Source organism: Rhincodon typus, chromosome 3 (assembly GCF_021869965.1).
Source record: "Rhincodon typus isolate 14 chromosome 3, sRhiTyp1.1, whole genome shotgun sequence".
In the NCBI taxonomy this organism is placed as follows: domain Eukaryota; kingdom Metazoa; phylum Chordata; class Chondrichthyes; order Orectolobiformes; family Rhincodontidae; genus Rhincodon; species Rhincodon typus.
The window spans coordinates 92,771,092-92,794,803 of record NC_063334.1 but is presented as its reverse complement, the minus strand read 5'-3'; the positions used below and the strand labels follow the sequence as shown (position 1 = coordinate 92,794,803).

The following is a 23,712-nucleotide window of genomic DNA, read 5'->3' as shown; positions in this document are numbered from 1 at the left end:
GCTGGCTAGCTAGTGACACCCACATCCCATGAATGATTTTTTTAAAAAATCACTCTTTTTGGGAAGTTGAGAAAGCTTGGTTAAATTGGCTCCTTTTAAAACAGAGATGAGGAGAAATTACTTCTCTCAAATGGTTGTGAATCTGTGGAATTCACTACCCAATAAGGTGGTGGATGCTCGGACAGTGTGTAAACTGAAGAAGGAGATGGACAGATTTTTAATTTGTAATGAGCTGAAGGGTTATGGACAGCATTTAGACAGACACATGAATAGGCAGAGAATAAAGGGATATAGATCATGCGCAGGCAGATGGGATTAGTTTAGAAAGCATCATGGTTGGCAAGACATGGAGGGCCGAAGGGCCTGTTCCTGTGCTGTATTGTTCTATGCTCTATGTTAACATAAGGACTAAGAGTGGGAGTCGGACAGCAGGCAGAAAAGTGCAGCTGAAGCCAAGATGAGGCCAGCTCTGATCATATCAAATGGCAGAGCAGACTCAAAGGGCTGAACTGCTAACTCCTGCTCCTGGTTTTTATGTTAACATAGAGCACAGAACAGTACAGCCCTTTGGCCCTTCATGTCTGTGCCAACCATGATGCTAGTCTAAACTAATCCCATCTGCCTGCACATGGTCCATATCCCTCTAATTCTCTGCCTGTCATGTGTCTGTCCCAATATCTCTTAAACATTGCTGTCATATCTATTTCTAACACCTCCAACGGTAGCATGTTCCAGGCACATTTCATTCCGTTTCAATAGAAACGTATTAAAAAGGGAAGGGAGCAGTTTTTACATTAACCTTGTTGTGATCAAAACAAAAGGACAGTGAATCAGTTCATTCCTCCTCCTGACCTGGGAGCCTTAAGAACTAGGATATCCCGCCTGGAACCAGAACACATTAGGGTACTTCAGTCAGGGTCTGGATGTAACATCATTCTTCATGAGTTCCACATTCATTTTCAGACCCTGCTGAATTTTGCGACTACAGTATCTGTGGAATGTCCCGACAAATGAGCAACTTTGGAATTCAAACATTGATCCTATCTAATCCAAAATTCAAACTGGTATAACCTTTCAAAAATGAAAGCATACACTGTATGTGTAATAAATTACCAACTTTCAGAGTACAGATGAAAAGAGATGTTGAATTTTACAACCACTTTTAGATGTGCTGTTAGTATTGTCGACAGAATTATTGTCAACGTAACCTCATCTCTTTAGTTATTTTTATTCTAAAAGCTGTATCCAAGGATAGATTCATGACCTTCCATCATTTAAGAAAACTATTTAAAATACAACCTTTAAAATACTCTGCTGTAAGAATGAGTGGGAGGATGTTAATTACAGCACAGCGATTTTACATAAGCAGTCTCTATAATACATGTTGTCCTGGGAATATGTAATGAGTTACAGAAATGGGGATGGAATATAGGGGCTGAATGTTAATGTTCCAATCTGGTCATAATGGAGGACGCTGGCAATGTGTTAGGAACCCAGAAAATTCACATTAAACTCAACCATAGAATCTGACACTGGGGTCTCCTGATCAATCAGACTGGGCATGCAAGATGACAGTCTACGGTGGTCTGTTTCACCCCCAGTATCTAAAAGGATCCCACAGGATTGGAAGCCTTCTGAAACTGCTGAAAGTGAGCGATAAACTCAACAGAAGGAGATTCAACCTGTCCAAAGGCTGCACCAAAGTTCTCAGATGTATCCTGGACAGCAAACTGTGGGATTGTAGGAGCACATGTGGACACCACTTTTTCCCATGAGTCCCACAGAGCAAAAGAAGACATTGCTGGATACAGCAGAATAGGTGACTTGAGGGTTGCCGTTGACCAGAAACTGAACTGGACTCACCACATAAATACAATGGCTACAAGATCAGGTCAGAGGCTAGGAATCCCGCAGTGAATAACTCATTTCCCAAATCCCCAAAGCTTGTCCACTGTCTACAAGGCACAAGTCAGGAGTGTGATGGAATACTCCCCAATTGCCTGCAAAAGTGCAGCTCAAGTAACACTCAATAAGCTTGGCACCATCCAGGTCAAAGCAGTCTGTTTGATTGTCCATCCATATCACCTTAAACATTCACTCCCTTCACCATTGATGCACAGTGGCAGTACTGTGTTCCATCCACTGGACACAATACAGCATTGTACCAAAGTTACTTCAACAGAACATTCTAAACACGTAATCTCTACTACTTGGAAGGAAAAGGGCAGCAGATATATGAGAACAGCACTACCTACAAATTTCCCTCCAAGCCATTTTGCATTCTGACTTGGAAATATATCGCCGTTCCTTTAGTGTTGATAGATCAAAACCTGCAAATCACTCCCAGACAATATTGTGCGTGTACCTTAATGACATGGGCTCCACTAGTTCACAAAGACAGCTCAATTTGCCAAGGGCAATTAGGGATGGGTAACAGTTGCTGGCAATAATTAGCGACACTCACATCTCAAGAAAGAATAAATTTTAAAAAAAGCTGAGCAGCAATTGTGTGCTGCCTTGCTTCCTGGGTCCAAGACTACAAGAGATGTTTTCATACCATCAGGGAGGAAGAATAAGTGGAATGACATTTTCAAATATCAAACATCTCCTGCTCAGTCGAACAAATCCTGCAGCCACACTGTCCCTCTTCCTTGAATCACCACACATCCTATGTTTACCTGCCACTCATCTTACTGCAATCCCTCTCAAAAATGATCCGTAAATGCTCCTCTTCTATCCTCAAACATTTCAGTTCTCTGAATCATTAGTTTCTCCTCCCTATCCTTACAATAAAACAGAGCACTAAACTGTAAGGTGAGGCAAAGAACAGGAGGTAGCAGGTAGCAATGGAGATAAGTTGGATATCAGAGTACCTGGGATTGGCAAAGGGGTGATGGTGGTCCTCCAGCTACCTAACAATGCCAACAACAAAAGAAATATGATCTGCACAATTATGACATAGAATCCTGTGAGTTTGTCAATTTTAATTTATGCCCTTTGTCCCTTACAGATCATACTAGTGTCCTTCAGGCGCTGGGGTCATGGGACGAGGATGAAGGTTCCTCAGAGGGGCTTATATGCTCTGATGGTGGTCACAGGATGTGTACACAGCCTCTGGGGTGGTCAGCAAAACATATAGTGAATTGTGACATGGTGAAGCGTGCATCAAAAGTGAGCAGGAGCAGGTGTGTTAGATACACAAAACAATGGTGTAGAGTCTCTGTTAAAGGCTGCAAGACTACCCAAGATTTGCTCAGGTGGGTACAAATACTGGGTCTTGTAAGAAGACCATTCTGAAGAACTGGTTGAAATGTGTGAGGCTCTGTCAGTCCATCCAGAGGCACCAATGGTAGCTGGAGAGAGTCTGGAGAACTCAGTCTCAATAACAAGTGCCATGATTGCTCACACCTCCAGGTTGATGTCTAGATCCATGGAAAGTCAGGCCTACCTGCATGGAACATCAATGCGGCAGGCAACCACAGGCATGATGGCCCTAACCAACAGCTTAAACGCTCAATGTACCACCTTATGGAGAGTGGCCATCCAGCATCACGCAGAAAGATAAAAAGATACAAAGGACCATACAGCACAAGAACAGGCCCTTTGGCCCACCAAGATTGCACAACACAAAATGCCTTTCTAAACTAAAAAAACTTTTGCCTCTACGCAGTCCATATCCCTCTATTCTCTGCCAATTCATATATCAAGATGCCCAGAACACCTTCTCTGACAGCACATTCTAGGCAATTACCATCCTCTGTGTAAAAATCTTGCCTCTCACATCTCCTTTAAAAACTTACCCCCTTTACCTTAAACCTATATCCCCTTTTTACTTTAAATTTACCTTTTACTTTAAACTGGTCCATATCCCTCTCGCTCTTCTACCTTAAACCTATGTCCCCTAGTAATTGACATTTCTACCCTGGCAAAAAGACTCTGACTATACATTTTATTCATCCTTCTTATAATTTTGTAAATTTCTATTTACAGCCTTCGACATTCAAGTGGAAATAAATCAAGTTTGTCCAATCACTCCTCATTGCTAATACCCTCCAAACCAGGCAACATCCTGGGAAACCTTTCTTGTACACTCTCCAAAGCCTCCACATCCTTCTGGTAGTGTGGTGACCAGAACTATTTGGAATATTGCAAATGTGTAGCCTAATTATAGTTGTACACAGCTAAGTGCAGCTATGTTCTTTTCAGCTCTTGGCCTATTGGAGAAATGCAGGTGTGCCAATGGGGAAGTAAGATAAAGAAAGGGAACACGCAAGTAGGAACTCTGGTCAAAGAGATTTCAATCCTCATTCCTTGCACCCTCCCTACCCCAGCCCCTGCTTAATTAAATGGGCTACAATGTTTATGAGGCCAACTGCTAGGAAATGTAGATAAAAGGCAAAAAATATTTCCACGAGAGCAGAAATGAACTCCAAATTCTTGAAAGTCACTTCCCCAGCAATGAACAGCACACTCGCTGAACCAGCCCTGTGAGCTGAAACCATTTGTTTAGGCATGGAAACAGCTATTTGATTTTGCCAAGTAAAATTTTAAAAATCTGTTTCTGTCAACACTTCCTGTCCCTACCACTGGACTTATCACTGTCTGGGTTTGTTAAACGTTTTCTGATTATATCCACTACACATTGTGTGGGTTTTGCTTTATTAAATTCAACACTGCACTCTGGCTACCTTATTCTCACAAGCCACTCAAAATGCCTTCTGACAATGTTTTCCAATTGTTATTTAGATTTTCAGCAACTGAAATTTCAGATGACTAACAGAGGGTTTAAAAAACTTGATTTTTTTAAAAGAAAGACGATAATGTTTCATAATTATATCATTAGACTTATTCAAATGTTTGTTGCTTTCATTATGAAGTTCTTACTTGTAGGCATAGGCTTGGAGTTGACACTTCTGCCCAGAGCTGTGACTCTTATTCTGAATCTAGATGGCACATTGTCTGACCATATACATTCTGAACATTTCTCAGTGATGATTAGCTGTAATGAGGTACAATAATTTCTGTCAGATTTTGTCCAACAGCTTTTCTTCAAGTCATTTTGAAAAACAACATGGCAAATTTTGAAAGCTACATTGGGTAAAAATTATATTTAATTTTCTGAAAGAGACTATGCCATATGAGAGAAAATGACTGAAGTAACTACATAAAACTTACAGCCTTTCTGTGGAGTTTGAACATTAAGCTGCGTTATTGGGTAGGGGGGAGAAATGTCAGTATACAAATATCCTACTTTCCAAACAAAAGTTTTGATTTGAATCCAGTTGACGATCTTTTGAGTTTTGTTGACAGTTTCTAAAATCAAAGATAATAACTTATGCCTGTGTGACACAGTTTCTAATTTCTAACATACATGATACACAGGAGGGTGGAGCATTTGCTGAGTTCACTGCATCATGTGGTACTATAAATTTAATGAACTAACAGCATGACATGAGCAAAAGGGGCAAACCTCTGGTCCAGAAGTGACTTTTGAGGGGTCAGGAAAAGAAATACTTCTACTTACAGTGTATCTTTCATTGTGATACCACAAAGCAATTTTAGTGTTTCTGAAGTAATATGGAAACTAAGAGCAGCAGTAGGCTATTTGGCCCTTTAAGCCTGCTCCACCGTACAGTATGATTGTAGGTTGATCCTCTATCTCAATGCCATATTCCTGCTTTCTCCCCATCCCTCTTGATGCCTTTAAAATGTAAAAATTTATCTGTCGTTTTCTTGAATATATTTGGTCATGCAGCCTCCATAACCTTCTGTGGTAGAGAATTCCCTCAGTTCATTAGCCTTTGAACAAAGAAATATTTCCTCATCTTCGTCCTGAAGGGCCTACATTGTATCCTGAGACTATGACCCCTGGTTCTGGACTCCACAACCAGGGGAAAACATCCTCCCTGCAGCTAGTTAATCCAGTCCTGTTAGAATTTTGTTTCAATCAGATCACCTCACATCCTTCTCAGCTCCGGTAAGTGCAGGTCCAGTCAAACCAATCACTTCACACACAGTAGTCCTGCCATCCCCAGTATCAAACTAGTGTACCTCCACTGCACTCTGTCTATAGCAAGTATATTCCTTCTTAGGTAGACAGACCAAAAGTGCACACAATATTCCAGTTGTGGTCTCACCAAGGCCCGGTAAAACTGTAGTAAGACATCCCTACTTCTGAACTCATGCAATTAAATCCTCTTGCAATGAAGGCTAATATTGTCATTTGCTGTCCTTGCTACCTGTCCACTTTCATTGACTGGTGTACATTTGTACATCCACACTTCCCAATATATCTCTTCTGCACACCAGTATATAAATTCAGATTTGACCACAGTGTATAGCATCTGCCATGTGTTTGCCCACTCATTCAACTAGTCTAAATCACTTTGAAGCCTCACAAGTCCATCCAATTTGTTTTCTTCAAACATGGAAATGTTGTATTAGGTTCTCTCACTCAGGTCATTCAGATATACCTAATAGATAGTTGGGGCCCAAGCATGGATCACTGTTGTACACTACTAGTCACTGCCTGCCACCAGAAAAAGGCCCATTTATTCCCACTCTCTGTTGCCCGACTATCAATCAATTCTTAATCCACGTCAATACATTACCCCCATCCTATGTGCTTTAATTTTGCCCTTTAACCTCTTACGTGGAAGGTTACTGAAAGCTTTTTGAAAAGCCAAATAGACCATATCTACTGCCTGATTTATTATATCCTCAAAAAAATCCAGTCATTTTGTCAACTATATATACTCTTTCATAAATCCATGATAGCTTTGTCCAATCCCAATAGTGTGAATCAAGTGTGCTGTTATCAGATCTTTTATAATAGACCCTAGTATTTTCCCCATTATTGATGTGAGCCTAACTGGTCTGTAATTCTCTCTTTTTTTATCCCCCGTTCCTTTTTCAATAGTGGGGTTACATTTTCCATCCTCCAATCAGTAGGAACTACTCCAGAATCCATATAATTTTGGAAGATGACCAAAAATGCATCCAAATTTCCAGGGCCACTTCCTTTAATACTCTGGGATGTAGATTATCAGGATCTGGTCATTTGTCAGCCTTTAATCCCATTAATTTCCCGAGCACAATTTTCTTACTAATACTGATTTCCATCAATTTTATGCTCTGAGCTGATCCTTGGTTCCCAATCATTCTGGGAGGTTATTTGTGACCTCTTTTGTAAATAGGAAACCAAAGAATGTGTTCAATTCTTCTGCGATTTCTTTGCTCCCCATTATAATTTTCCTTTCTTTTGACTATAAAGGACCTACATTCGTCTTTAATGTCTTCACATACTTTTAGAATCTTTTACAGTCAACTTTTATGTTTTCTGCAATTTTACTCATACTTTATTTTCTACCTCTTGAACAAACTTCTTGTTCTTTTTTGTTGAATTGTAAAATGCTCCCAATCCCCAGGCTTGTTGCTTTTTCTGACAATTTAAGTATTTCCTCTTTGGATCTAATACTTATGCCTAATTTCTTTTGTAAACCAAAGTTGACCCACGTTTCTTTGCTCCAGACAGGGATGAATAATTTTATAATACATGCACACATTCTTTAAAAATTAACCGTTGCCTATGCACCATCAACCCTTTTAGTAAGGTTCCCCAATCCATCCTTGCCAATTTGAACCTCATACCCTTTATTTAGGTTCAGGACCCTATTTTCAGATTTGACTACGTCATTCTCTTTCTTAATGAAGAATATAATTTTATTATGGTCACTCTTCCCTAAGGGACTCCACACAAGGCTGCTAATTAATCTTTTCTCATTGCATAGTAGTCAGTCTAGAATAGCCTGTTCTCTGGTTGATTCTTCAATGTATTGGTCTGAAAAACCATCACATACACATTCAGGAAATCCTCCTTCACAATATCATTGCTAGTTTGGTTTGTTGGATGCATATGTAAATTAAAGTCACCTCTGATTTCTTGTTTAACGTCTTTCCTTCCATCTCCTTTACTGTTTGGGGGCCTATAAGACAATCCCTAAAAATGTTTTCTGCACGCAGGTGTTTTTTTATACCCACCATACAGATTACACATCATGATTTTCTGAGTTAATCCTTCCTCACTACTGCATTGATTTTACTCCTTTAATAACAACACTACTCCACCTCCTTTCCCTTTTTGTCTGTTCTTCCTAAATCATGAATATTCCAAATGTCCAGTTCCTATCCTTGGTCAGCCTTGTGTTAGCAATATTGTAAATATGACAGTAAGTTCCCAAAACATTGTGATAATGCCCAGATAATTTGCTTTTTAATGTTGATATAGCGATAAATATTAACAAGAATAATGGGTAATTCATCTGCTCTTCTTTGATATCTGCTGTTTGTCAACTAGTACAAAGTAGATGGAGCCTTCAACAGTACAGCACTGCTTCATTAATGTGTGGAAATGGCAGCCTAGATTTTGTATTTCAGTGTCTAGGGGACTTTATTTCACAACCTGAAGTCCCCACAATTTTGTGATTCTGGCAAAAGTGCTATTAAGTGAGCAATGGATGAAACAAATACAGCAACGTTCCCCAGGCCCATGAAAAATCAATATCACTGTCCTCTTGCAAGATCTTTCACCTATTTCCACCAGCCAGGTTCTACGGTATAGCCATGGGACTATGAAATTATGAGCTGCTCAAAATGTACTTTTAATTTCCAATGATTTATTTTCTGTCATGAAAAGGACCGTATTACTGCTTGGTGGTTACTTTCAGCTATTTCTCATAATATCTCAACAATCACTGAATGTTTTAAAAAAGCTTCAATTGTCTTTTATTTGTAGCTCCCGAAAAAGATTGGAGATCAGTAACCAGCACTGAAGTTAAGTGTTATTACTTTATTTGATTTGATTTGATTTTGTTGTTGTCACGTGTATTTTGTTACAAAATACAGTGAAAAGTGTTGTATAATGTTGCCACTCTGTTACAACACAGAAAAATAAACCAAAGCACAGGATATAAAGGCAGCAAAATAAAGAAATAAAGAAAAATTGTTCAACTTTACATTTCTTCTTGTTAGGTGCTCCACCAAGGGCCATGGGCCAAGAGTCCCCTTTGCATGTCCGGTTGCCACTGGAACAAAAGTCGTCAGGCTTCGGTGCCATCTCACCTCCACTGATGCCCTCGCCACGGACTTCACCAATGCAGACGTCACTTGTGCCACTGGGTACTGCGCCAGTCCAAGCTTGACTCCTCCGCTGCCTTCAGTCTGTTTTGGGCCCACCTCGCCGATGCTGACGCCACCGGGTCTCATACTGGGCCCCAACCCGTATCAGCTGCCACCTCCATGAATCCCCAGCGGGTGTAGATGCCGCCGGCAGCCCAAACATGCCTCCGCCACAGCAGCCACGTGTCGGTGCTCGGACCACCTCCAGCGGGAACCGAAACTTACCTCTGACACCGCCGCCAGTCCACACTGCCGGGCCTACTCGCCAACAATGCCGTCACCGCAGCTGAACGCTTCAACAAGAGGTAAGTGTAAAAAAGGAAAAGAGAAAAGAGAGAGAGAAAAAAACCCCAAAGAAACGAGAAGAAAAGCGGATAAAACGAATAAGCCCCGGGCTCAGGATCCCTACTCCATTGCCATCTTAAGAGTAGCATGCTGTTGAAACAGCTTTACAGTCTACATATTAACTGCCTCTATCCCTTCAATGTGTTATCAATCAGAGAAGCTTGAGCCAGCCTAACGGCAGGTCAGTTCTAAACCGTTGCTGACTGATAAATGTTACCATATGTAGTTAATCCTGTTTGCAGTGTGCCCTGCAAGAATACCTTCTGGCCCCAAGCTCCAAATTTCTTGGACGTGTTTCAGTGAATACAGGATTTATTCTCCAGAATGGACATATACCTCATGTACATCAGGTTACAGCTTAGAATTATACAAGAGAAAAGACATGTTCAAAAGCTATTATGTGGTCATCATTTGTCTACCTCAGCTTGAGGTTATAAGAATGGAAAACAAACCATTTCATGTTGAATTTATGGCACCACACAAACACAGATGAAATGCCATTTTAAAGTAATCCCTCAGGATTGGTAACACGGGATCCCAAAATGGATGATATCCAGGTTCTATCTCAGGGATGTTTGGGTCAGAGTGCCAGGATTACTGACTCATCCTTTCTACCTCAGAAATCACAAAGAAATTTCCACTGAAATCAGTGGAAAAGCTGAAATTTGAAAGTATTTGGAACAGGCTGAAGCTGAAATTCTGCAGCAACAGTAACATTTACTGAACCTAAATTGAGGAAAATGTTTGCAGTCTTTTGCTTTTGTTCCAAAGTCTGTGGTAAGTCAGTCAAACCAGCTATGCCACATCCAGAGGTGGATGCCATGAAAAAGATTCTTCAATGATTAATATAATGGGTGCCAGAGTTGGTGATCCTGGTGTTGGGATGAGCTTCCTAATGGAGGCTTTAAGTCTACATTCCAGCTAGTCAGTGAAATCACACGTTCTAGGTCCTAGAATCTATGACAGTAATGCCCTCGGTTGCAAATTGGAGACCAAGTTATAGTTCTGTTTTCTCATAACAAATACACAAAATAGATCTAGACCCATTTGTGGTCCAATAACAGATAAAGGAAGTAGCTACAGTTCAATAAGCATCCATTTATATCAGACTACACCAAAGTACTGTACAATAAAGGGGTAACTTCTAAAATGCAGTTGTTGTTGTATCAGCCAATCTCCCCTGCTAATGACTACTTCATTCTCTTATGTCAGAGAAATATATATCTGAGATAAAAGTTTTCATCTCCTGTCCACCTTTAGACTGATTGTTATTCCCCATTGAATCATGACTTCAGCAAATTTAAAGCTTGCTGTTTTGTGTCGATGGTCATATTTCAATGATTGGGAGTGAGAATGAATATGAACATCGACACAAAACAGCAAGCTTTAAATTTTCTGAAGTCATGATTCAATGGGAAGTAACAATAATGATATCTAGTTTCTGGAATGACCTGATATCAGGAGTAGCAAAACCTAAAACAAACAAGTACTGGGAGAACTAAATTGAGAACTAAGAACAATTTAAGAACTATTTTAAGAAAACAAAAATAATAGAATTGTCGTGAAACATATAATGATGCAAAAAGTGACACAGAATTAAGATGAAGGCTGTCACCGAAACACCAAATTAGAATAGTGATCGATTACAAGCACATGGAAGGATAAATTATCTGAATTCCTGTCTTTGCAGTCAGCTACTTTATTATAAAGCATTAGGCAGGAAATATTGCATATCTCTTCAAAAACTATAGAAAATTAAAACTTGAGTCACCATTCTTGTGATTTTAGTGCTGGATGATGGATGCATCAAAACTTTGGAGAACAAACGGGTAAATCTAGTTACTTTGCAGACATTAGTCAGTAGATCTAATGGTTGTGGAATTTTCTTGCAGCCTCTCTTGTTCTGTGCCTTAAGGTTTTTTTGTAATACACCAAAGACTCTCCATACATTCAAATTTTCTCTTGTCTTATGCTGCTGAACCATAATTATTTCAGGATGTTTTAGCCTGCTGCTTTGTTAAATCTGATGAAGGTCAAAGATAGCTGTCCTGAAGGAATAATGCTTTAACATTTAAGGCAAAGGAAACTTAAAACATAATGCAGTTTTACAAATGTTTAACAACTTTTTTAAAAAAATACATAAAATATAAGACGAACTTTAGGCCCTTGAGAAATCCATGGTGAGATCAGTCATCTTCAATAAATCATGATTTATCTTATGCATAATGTTCTTGAAGTAACATTATCAAAACACACATTACATGTACATTTTAAGAATGACAGTGTTTTATACAATACTGAACAATACAGCACAGGAACAGGCCCTTCAGCTCACCAAGCATGCACCAAATCCTAACCCTTATTTAGACCCACTACTTATTGCCTACGTGCAGTTTCCATCTGTCTGTTCAACTCACGTTCATGTATCTATCAAGATATGTCTTAATGTGCCAGATACCATCACCTCTCCTGGCTGTATTTTCCAGGCACCTACTACCCTCTGTGTGAAAAACTTTCCCCGCACTTCTCCTCTCTCACTTTGAACCTGTGCCCTCTTGTGGTTGACCTTTCCACCCTGGGAAAAAGCCTCTGACTATCCACCCTGTCTACACAGCTCATAATTTTATAGACTTCTATCAGGTCGTCCCTCAGCCACCATCTTTCTAGTGAAAACAATCCAAGGTTATCCAACCTCTCCTCATAACTAAAACCCTCCAGACCAGGCAACATCCTGGTAAACCTGTACCCTCTTGAAAGTATCCATGTCCTTCTGGTAGAGTGGCGACCAGAACTGCACGCAATATTCCAAATGTGGCCTAAAGTTTTATACAGCCGTAACATAACTTACCAATTTTAATATTCGATGCCCTGGCCGGTGAAGGCAAGCATACTGTATGCCTTCTTGACCACCTTATCCCCTGTGTTGCTACTTTCAGGGCTCTGTGGATCTCTATGCCCAGACCCTTTTATATGTCAATACTTTGGAGGGTTCTACTATTTATTGTATAATTCACACCTGAATTTAATCTACCAAAATGCATCACCTTGAACTTGTTGAGATTAAGCTCCATCTGCCGTCTCTCTGCCTAAATCTGCAATCTATTGATATCCCGCTGTAGCCTTTGACAACCCTTCTCACTATCTGCAACATTGCCAATTTTGGTGTCATCCACAAACTTACTAATCAGACCACTTGCATATTCCTCCAGATCATTTATATATATTACAAACAACAAAGGTCCCACTACTGATCCCTCTGCAACACCACTAGTTACTGGTCTCCATTCTGAAAAGCACCCTTCCACCGTTACTCTCTGTCTTCTATGGCCAAGTCAGTTTTGTATCGATCTAGTCAGCTCATCCCAGGTCCCATGAGACTCTACCTTGTGTATCAGTCTGCCATGAGGTACCTTATCAAATGCCTTGCTAAAGCCCATGTAGGTAACATCCACTGCCCTTCCCTGATCAATCATTCTTGTTACCTCCTCAAAGAATTCAATCAAGTTGGCTAGACATGACCTTCCCCCTGCAAATCCCAAGCTGCCTATCACTAACAAGTCCATTCAGTTCCAAATGTGAACAATTCTTGTCTCTCAGTATCCTCTCCAACAGCTTCCCCACCACTGATGTCAGGCTCACTGGCCTGTAATTATCTGGATTATCTCTGTTTCACTTAAACAAAGGAATGACAATGGCCATTCTCCGGTCCACTGGAATCTCCCCTGAGGCCAAAGAGGATGAAAAAATATCTGTTAAGGCCCCAGCTATTTCTTCCCTAGCCTCCCACAGTATACTGGGATAGATCCCAACTGGTCCTGGGACTTGTCTTCCTTAATAAATTTCAAGATACCCCACACTTCTTCTTTCATTGTATTGACCTGCCCAACAGTATTCACACACCTTTCCCTAACATCAATAACCCTCACGTCCCTCTCTTTGGTGAATACTCATGTAAAGTATTTATTAAGTATCTCAGAAATAACACAGTGTGGAGCTGGAGGAACACAGCAGGCCAGGCAGCATCAGAGGAGCAGGAAAGCTGACGTTTCGGGTCGGGACCCTTCTTCAGAAATGGGGGAGGGGGAAGCAAGCTCTGAAATAAATAGAGAGAGGAAGGGCGGGGTTGGGGAAGATAGGTGGAATGGTGATAGGTAAGTGCAGGTAGGCAGTGGTGGGAACTGGTCAGTGAGGTGGGAGAGAAGTGGACAGGTTGTGTCAGGGCAAGGAGGCGGGGATGAGAGGGAGGGTTGGTCATGGGATGAGATTGGGGGTGGGGAGATTTTGAAACTGGTAAAATCCACAATTAGGCCATTGGACTGTAGGCTCCCAAGGTGGAATATGAGGTGCTACTCCTTCAGTTTCCAGGTGGCATCATTGTGACACTGGAGGAGGCCCAGGATGGACATGTTGTCCAAGGAGTTGGAGGGGGAGTTGAAATGGTTCGCGACCGGAAGGTAGTGTTGTTTGTCGCGAACAGAGCGCAGGTGCTCTACAAAACGGTCTCCATTTGGTCTCACCGATGTAGAGGAGGCCACATCAGGAGCAGCGGATGCAACAGACCATGTTGACGGATGTGCAGGTGAACCCCTGTCTAATGTGGAAAGTATTTTTGGTGCCTTGAATAGAGGTGAGTGGGAGGTGCAGGGGCATGTGTAGCTCTTCCTGCGGTTGCAGGGAAAGGTGGCGGGGGTGGTTGGGCTAGTGGGGAGGGTGGAGCAGACGAGGAAGTCGCGGAGTGAGCGGTCCCTACAAGAGGCAGATAGGGGTAGGGGGTGGCCATGGGAACCCGCATGGGCCAAAGCTATGCCTGCCTCTTCGTAGGATACGTGGAACGGTTCCTCTTCCGCAGCTACACTGGCACTATCCCATAGCTCTTCCTCAGCTACATTGATGATTGTATCGGCGCTGCCTCGTGCTCCCACGACGAGTTTGAACAGTTCATCAATTTTATTAACACCTTTCACTCCAACCTCAAATTCACCTGGACCATCTCTGATACCTCCCTCTCCTTCCTGAACCTCGCTGTCTACATCTCTGGTGACTGCCTCAAAACCGACATCTATTTCAAGCCCACCGACTCTCACAGATGCCTATTCTACACCTCCTCTCACTCACCTTCCTGCAAGAATGCGATCCCCTACTCCCAATTCCTCCGCCTCCGCTGTGTCTGCTCCCAAGATAGGATGTTCTATTTCTGAACATCCCAGATGTCCTCCTATTTCAAGGACCACAACTTGCCCCCTCCGGTGATCGAAAACGCCCTCAACCGCATCTCTTGCGTTTCCCGCACCTCTGCCCTCACAACCCCTCCGCCCAACAAAAATAAAGACAGAATCCCCCTTGTTCTCACATATCACCCCCTTCCAACCTCCAATGTATCATTCTCCGCCACTTCCACCACCTACAATCCGACCCCATGCCAAAGATATATTTCCCTCCCCACCCCTATCTGTCTTTGGTATGGACCACTCTCTCTGCGACTCCCTCATCCGCTCCACACTCCCCACTAACCCCACCACCCGTGGCACCTTTCCCTGCAACCGCAGGAGTATGGCTCCCTCCCTCATCTGACTATCCACATGCTCTTTCAAAAAACTCTCCTGGACACTCTTAACAAATTGGTCCCCATCCAAACCCCCAGCACTAAGACAGTCCCAGTCAATTTGGGGGAAGTTAAAATCATCCACCACAATAACCCTGTTATTTTCACATCTTTCCAGAATCTGACTACATATCTCTTACTCTGGCTGGCAGCTGGAAGGTCTGTCAAGTACAATTCCAACATTTTGACTGCACTCTTCCTACTCCTCTGCTCTACCCACAATGACTCACTGCAAGATCCCTCCAGGGTGTCCTCCCTCAACATGGCTGTGATATGCTCCCTAACCACTAATGCAACTCCGCCACCTCTTCTGCTCCCCCTTCTATCTCAACTAAAACATTGGTATCCCAGAATGTTAAGCTGTCAATCCCGTCCCTCTTTCAACCATGTCTCTGTGATAGCAAAACCATCATAACTGCATGCATTCATCCAGGCTCTAAATTCATCCATCTTACCTGTTATACTTCTTGCACTGAAGTTGAAGCCCCCAGTTCTGTTGAGCTTAGCAACCTCTCCCTGACTGCTCTTCCTCTCAGCCACATTTGCCCTAGTCTCAAGTTCTTCCCCAGTCCCTATACTTACTGACCCGCTGCTCCAGTTGCCACCCCCCGCCACACTAGTTTAAACCTTCCCAAATGGCACTGTTAAACCTCCCTGCCAGGATATTTGTGCCCCTCCAGTTTAGATGCAACCCGTGCTTCTTGTATAGGTCCCACTTTCCAGTTTTAGTTAGAATGGATGCCATAATCATTTTCATCTACTGCACATTTGTAAATGCCAGTAATTTAGATTCCAAAAAAACTGCCGAAACATTTGTATTCAACGACTAACTACTCTCTTTTATCCTCCACACTTATTCTTCTTTAGTCAGATGAGTCAGAAATCCATTTGTTCTTATCTAAACTGTAGATTTAATTGTTTAGAAATGCTAACATCCATTTCTATTGTCCTAATAGTAATTCAATGCATTTTAATTCAGCTGCGTTCAATTGGTGCAGCTCAACAGACTCTGTTTAAACACTTTACCTCTGCTCCTGTGTGGCACCCATTATTGGAGTCATTAATTCAGATGTTCGACAAGGATGGAGAACAAAAAATGGTTGGCCAAGTAAATGATGCTCCTGGACAAATAAATACAAACGAATAGTTAGGAACCAGATTATTGTTTCAAAGAAGCTTTAACACATGAAACGACAATTCAACACATTATCTGTGCTAGCTCCAAATTGATCCTGGAATCCCTGTTGTGTCCATTATAAACATTCCAAGATTTTCAAAGTATTCTTTATGCTATTGTAATTTTAATGAGCTTTTTCCAATTTAGGTATCTCAGAACCAAAAGATGTTTAATTTGCAAAGCAAGGGAAAGCACAAACTGTGAGAGCACAGATACTTGGATTAAAAATAAAAATTAAAGATAGGTCATAGCAGTCAAAACCAGTATGTTTAAGGAGATTATAATGATGTTTATTGTGAAAAAACAAAGGAAAGATTAAGAAGATGAAGAAATAAGAAGAAATAACAAACAAAATAAATAGAATGGAAAGCATTCTTAGGATGAAAAGGTCAAAGTTCACATGATTTTGTACAAACGTGCAAAACATTAAAACAATTCACGGAACCACATATATTCATTTGAATGGAGGGACAAAATTCTACATTTTTGAAGAATATGGAGCTTGACTTTTGAAGATGCAGGCTCTTGATTGCTGTAATTTAGGTTGAAGAACAGCGGAAACTCTGGAGAAATATAAATGCTGGTCTTTCACCGAATGTACAGCAGTTAATTATAATTAGATCACTTTTAAAATTCCTTCTTGGCATGCGAATGGTTCTGGCTAAGCACCTTCCCATAATGCCCTTGAAAAGGTGATTGTGAGCTGCCTCCTTCAACCACCATGCTGTTAGGAAGACAGTTTCAGGATTTTGACCCCATGAGGGTGAAGGTTTGATATAGTTTGAAGTCAGGATGGCAAATGGTTTAGAAGGGAACGTGCATGTGGTGATGTTCCGATATATTCTAGGTAATCCATTGTAAGAAGAATATTAACACAAAGCACAGAGTGAAAATTCATGATAATCGCAAAAAAGAAGTAAAATGGAGAAAAGTGTGAAAATTTTATCCTTTTTAATGGAGCAAAGGAGGTCACAAGGAATAGGGAGCATTGGAGGGGGAACATAATAGAGATTTTCAGGATCATCAAAAGGTTTGAAACTGTCATTTTTGAACAACAGTTTCTACTGGTTAGTGAATTGATTTGATTTATTTATTGTCAAGTGTATCTTGATACAAAATACAGTGAAAAGTGTTGTGTAGTGTCAACACTCTCCAGCCCCATCTTAAAACAAAGAAAACTAAACCGAAACATAGAATATAAAGGCAGAAAAGGACGAAATAAAGAAAGTGTCAAACTTTAGTCATTCTTGTTAAGTGCTTCATCATGGGCCATGGGCCTGGTGGCCAGGCATGAGCCCCCTTCGCAGCTTCACTGCCGCAAAAACGAAGGTTACCATTCGTCGGTGCCATCTCGCCTTCACCGTGCTTTGTCACTATGATTCCTCGATGGACCTTGCCAACGCAGATGTCACTGAAGCTACCAGTTACTGCACCAGCCCAAACTCGATGCCACCACCATGAGGGCCACTTTGGGGCCCCACCTCGCCAATGCAGCCATGGGATGATGCCGTCAGATCTTGTACTGGGCTCAAACCCGCCTCTGCCGCTGACTCCATGAATCCGCGCTGGATGCAGACACCGCCGGGAACCCAAACCTGCCTCTGCCGCAGCAGCCATGAGTCAGCACTGGGACCACCTCGACGGTGCAGAAGCCACCAGGAACCCTAACCTTCTCCAATGTCGCGCCACACATCTGCGCCGCTGGGCCCACTTGAGTCCGCGCTGCTGGACCTCCTCAAATTCGAGCTGCTGGGCCCATTCCCCACCGCCGATGCTGTGCCCTGACCGGGCTCTTCAACAAGGTGTAAGTTAAATAAAATAGAAAAGAAAAAAAACAAGCAAGAAGAGAGAAATAGAAGAAAAGAAACAAAAAGAAAAGCTGACAGAGTAGATGAGGCTTGGGCTCAGAAGTCCTACTCCACCACCACCTTACTGGAGTTAGGAACAAGATGTACAAGGTCTGACTCACAACAAGAATGAAAAGGTAAATTATAAGAAACCTTTACCACAGAGCTGTTAGATTCTCTGGAAATCTGCAGCTGTTTTCTGTAAATTATTTTGGAATGTTCTGGAATGACATGGGCTTGGCTGAGTTTCAATGCAGAGAAGTGTAAGGTGATGCATTTTGGGAGGACGAACATTGAAAGGGAATATAAAACAGGGGGTACAATTCCAAGGGCTTGCAGGAGCAGAGGGACCTGGGATATAAGTGCAGAGATCATTGAAAGTAGCAGAACAGGTAGACAGAATAGTAAGTAATACATTTAGTACCTCAAGTTTATTAATAGGGCCATAGAGTACAAGAGCAAGGATGAATTAAGCCCTCTACATTTACAACAAATTTATTAATGTACTTAACAAGTGGCAAGGTTCCCAGCATCGATGTCTGTGGTACACCGCTGGTCACAGGCTTCGCAATACAAAAACATCACTCCACCTTCACCCGTTGTCTCCTGTTTACAAGCCCATTTTCGATCCAGTTTGCCAGCTTGCCTTGGATTCCATGGGCTCTGAACTTTTGGACCAGCCTTCGACATGGCACCTTGTCAAAGGCCTTACTGAAGTCCATGTAAACCACATCAACTGCACTACCCTTGTCAATTTATTTAGTCACTTTTTCAAAAAAAACTCCATTAAATTAGATCTGATCTCCATTTAATAAACCTGTGTCTTTTCAAGAGAAGGCAGCTAAGAGGATTTCTGATAGTTTACAAAACTGTGAGTGGGCTGTATAGAGCAGATAAGGAGAAACTGTTCCTGTAAAAGAAGTGGCAAGCAGCTCTTTCCTTCAACAAGTAGTTATGGTACAGAATGTGTTGGAAGTGCTGTGGAGGCAAGTTCAGCTGAAGCATTCAAAATAGCGCTAGATGATTATTTGTGTAAAGGTATGGGGAAAGATAGGAAATTGGCACTAGGTAATGATGCTCCTTTAATGAGATGTAGCAGGCACAGTGGGCTGAATGGCCTCTTTCCGTACCATAACATTCTGTTATTCTGTAAACAAGCAAACCCTGGAGTGAATGTTACACCATGTCACTTTCATTTCATTCACTTGTGGGATGTGGGCATCACTGGCTGGCCAGTATTTATCATCCGTTCCTAGTCTCCTTTGAGAAAGTGGTAGTGAGCTGCCTTCTTGAACTGCTGCAGTCCACATATTTTGCATAGTTGACCCAGAAGCACTGAAGGAAAGGTGACATATTTCCAAGTCAGGATAGTGAGTGTCTTGGAGGGGAACTTGTTCCCATATATCAGCTGTCCTTGTCCTTCTGGATGGAAATGGTCATGGGTTTGGAAGGTGCTATCTAAGGATCTTTGGGGAATTTCTGCAGAGCATCCTGCAGATAGTACACATTGCTGCTGTTGAGCGTCGGTGGTGGAGGGAGTGGATGCTTGTGGATGTGGTGCCAATCAAGCGGGCTGCTTTATCCTGGATGATGTCAAGCTTCTTGAGTGTTTTGGTGCTGCACCCATCCAGGCAAGTGGGGAGTATTCCATCACACTCCTGACTTGTGCCTTTTAGATGGTGGACAGGCTTTGGGGAGTCAGGAAGTGAGTTATTTGCTGCTGTATTCCTGTCCTCTGACCTGTTCTGGTAGCCATTGTATTTATATGGCAAGTCCAGATGAGTTTCTGGTCAATGGTAACACCCAGGATGTTGACAGTGGGGGATTCAGCGATGGTAACACCATCGAATGTTAAAGGGCGGTGGTTAGATTGTCTCTTATTGGAGATGGCATTTGTGTGGTGCGAATGTTCCTTGCCACTTGGATATTGTCCAGATCTCAAATAAAAACCGAAAGAACTGCGGATGCTGTAAATCAGGAACGAAAACAGAAGTTGCTGGAAAAGCTCAGCAAGTCCGGCAGCATCTGTGCAGAGAAAAAAATCAGAGTTAACGTTTCGGGTCTGGTGACCCTTCCTCAGAGTTCTGAAAATGAGTTCTGAAAATCATATCTTTCTTGGGGGAAGAGATCCAGAAGAGTTTCTCCCAGACGAGAAACTCTGCAGCTGAATTTTCTGGCCATCCTGGTAATGACAAGAACCCTTGAAGCTCAACTAGCGATACGGGTGCTCAGCATGATCAGACAGCCAATGGAGCCTTAAACAAAACAAACTATTCTACTGGCAGCAGAGATCTCCTTTGGATATAACATGGCACTTACACTGAGATGTACCCATTCACAGATTTTAGTATAAGAAAGTTTCACAAGAAATGGCTCTTGAGGTAGACTACATCATTTAAGGGAGCAATAGGAAGTGTTTGAAAAATAATTAAATCAGGTGACCTCCCACCCACGGCCTCCAACCTCATCGTTCCCCAACCCTGCACCGCCCGCTTCTATCTCCTTCCCAAAATTCACAAACCTGAATGCCCTGGTCGACCCATTGTTTCCGCCTCCTCCTGCCCCACCGAACTTATCGCCAACTATCTCGACTCCATTTTCTCCCCCTTGGTCCAGGAACTCCCTACCTACGTCCGTGACACCACCCACGCCCTCCACCTCCTCCGGAACTTCCAATTCCCCGGTCCGCAACACCTCATCTTTACCATGGACGTCCAGTCCCTATACACCTGCATTCCCTATACAGATGGCCTAAAGGCCCTCCGCTTCTTCCTGTCCCACAGGCCCGACCAGTCCCCCTCCACTGACACCCTCATCTGCTTAGCCGAACTCGTCCTCACCCTCAACAACTTCTCTTTGAACTCCTCCCAGTTCCTACAGACAAAGGGGGTGGCCATGGGTACCCGCATGGGCCCAAGCTATGCCTGCCTCTTTGTAGGTTACGTGGAACAATCCCTCTTCCGTACCTACACTGGTCCTAAACCCCACCTCTTCCTCCGTTACATTGATGACTGTATCGGTGCCGCCTCGTGCTCCCACGAGGAGCTCGAACAGTTCATCCACTTCACCAACACTTTCCACCCTAACCTTAAATTCACCTGGACCATCTCTGATACCTCTCTCACCTTCCTGGACCTCTCTGTCTCCATCTCAGGCAACCACCTAGAAACCGATATCTATTTCAAGCCCACCAACTCCCACAGCTACCTAGAATACACCTCCTCCCACCCACCTTCCTGCAAAAATGCCATCCCCTATTCCCAATTCCTTCGCCTTCACCGCATCTGCTCCCAGGATGAGGCATTCCACTCCCGTACATCTCAGATGTCCTCGTTTTTCAAGGACCGCAACTTCCCCCCCTCAGTGGTCGAGAATGCCCTCCACCGTGTCTCCTGCATTTCCCCGAACTCATCCCTCACACCACGTCCCCGCAACAACCAAAAAAGAATCCTGCTCGTCCTCACGTACCACCCCACCAACCTCCGGATCCAACGCATCATCCTCCGACACTTCCGCCACCTGCAATCCAACCCCATCACCAAAGACATTTTTTCCTCCTCACCCTTATCTGCTTTCCAGAGGGACCACTCTCTCTGTGACTCTCTTGTCCACTCCACACTCCCCTCCAGCCCCACCACACCCGGCACTTTTCCCTGCAACCGCAGGAAGTACTACACCTGCCCCCACACCTCCCCCCTCACCCCCATCCCAGGGCCCAAGAAGACTTTCCACATCAAGCAGATGTTCATCTGCGCATCTGCTAATGTGGTATACTGCATCCGCTGTACCCGTTGTGGCCTTCTCTACATCGGGGAAACCAAGCGGAGGCTTGGGGACCGCTTTGCAGAACACCTACGCTCGGTTCGCAATAAACAACTGCACCTCCCAGTCGCGAACCATTTCAACTCCCCCTCCTGGGCCTCCTGCAGTGACACAATGATGCCACCCAAAGGTTGCAGGAACAGCAACTCATATTCCGCTTGGGAACCCTGCAGCCCAATGGTATCAATGTGGATTTCACAAGCTTCAAAATCTCCCCTCCCCCTACCGCATCCCAAAACCAGCCCAGCTCGTTCCCGCTTCCCTAACCTGTTTTTTCTCCCACCTATCCCCTCCTCCCACCTCAAGCTGCACCCCATCTCCTACCTACTAACCTCGTCCCGCCCCTTTGACCTGTCCGTCCTCCCTGGACTGACCTATCTCCTCCCTAACTCCCCACCTACACTCACCTTTTCTGGCTCCATCCCCGCCTCTTTGACCTGTCTGTTTCCTCTCCATCTATCTTCTCCTCTATCCATCTTCTATCCACCTCCCCCTCTCTCCCTATTTATTTCAGAACCCCCTTCCCCTCCCCCATTTCTGATGAAGGGTAGGCCCGAAACGTCAGCCTTCCTGCTCCTATGATGCTGCTTGGCCTGCTGTGTTCATCCAGCTCTACACCTTGTTATCTAAGTAAATTTATAATAGGGAAATGGCATCACAGTAAATAGTTCAAATCGAAGGGCTAGCCCTGTCATAGGCATACCTTTCTGTGCTCTAATTTCTAGAATCAGTGCCATTTTCATCAGTTATATTACACTAACATCAAAAACAATTTAAAGTGCACCAGGAATGACAACACAAAATGTTTTACCACCTATGCAAGCAGCAAACCTATTATGAACCATGCTAGAAGGTCTAAATCATCACATAGTATAAGATTATTATTGGAGTGCACAAATTTGAAACTTTTGTCCACAAAAAGCAATTAATACAAAATGAACTGTTAGGTGTAGATCTGGCATTGTTACAACTTTGTTAACCAAAGGTATCAATGGATATGCATCAAAAATGGGTATGTGGAGTTGGGTCACAAAACCGCCAAACCATCTCAGAATAGGCATAATGGCCTCTTATTGAATCTACGAAGGAGCCAAGAAATAAGATAATAAGAAATAGCTGAAGCTAACTTTTAATACTTACCCATTGACACAACCAATTTGTATTACATAGCCTATTAACAGCAGGAGGTGGATACTACATTTTGACTGGATGTAGTAAGTTGAAAATAGAATCCAGATTGCCAATTGCCTTACGTTAAATTGTTAAATCATTATTTTCTACCATATGAAACTTCCAAGCCTCCAACTTATTCATTAAAATCTATGCTGAACATGTATAATGTAGACCACACTATCAATCAAGTAATGTGATATAAGTAAAATAAGTAACAGCATCAACATCTTTTGTGCAAATCTACAACCATTAGTATACTGTGCTAAACAAAATACTTGGGAGTGAGTTGAAGACTGATTGAAGCACAGACAGCAAGGAAAGGAAGGTCTACATAACATTGCCAGACTGTTTAAAAGAACTGTTGCTACTACATATAATTTTATTATAAACGAGGAATATTAAAATGATACTGAAGATATTTCAATAAACAGCACTTGAATCAAACTAACATAACAAATGAATGTCCGTTTATTTTAGAAAGCTATCAAAACGAAACGTAACATATATTATTAACAAAATACTCCAACAAAATCACCCATCACCCAAATAGACACTTTAATGCATTCAGA

The 23,712-nt window shown here is 42.6% G+C and overlaps 1 protein-coding gene across 1 annotated transcript in view; it reads right to left on the bottom strand.

Annotated features, from left to right (window-relative positions):
• Positions 1-23,712, bottom strand: part of atg10 (ATG10 autophagy related 10 homolog (S. cerevisiae)) — a 526,624-nt gene that overhangs the window by 5,794 nt on the left and 497,118 nt on the right. The window contains exon 6 of the mRNA XM_048594947.1: positions 16,151-16,245. Coding sequence (XP_048450904.1) covers positions 16,151-16,245 — 95 coding nt within the window. The remainder of the gene's footprint in view (positions 1-16,150; positions 16,246-23,712) is intronic.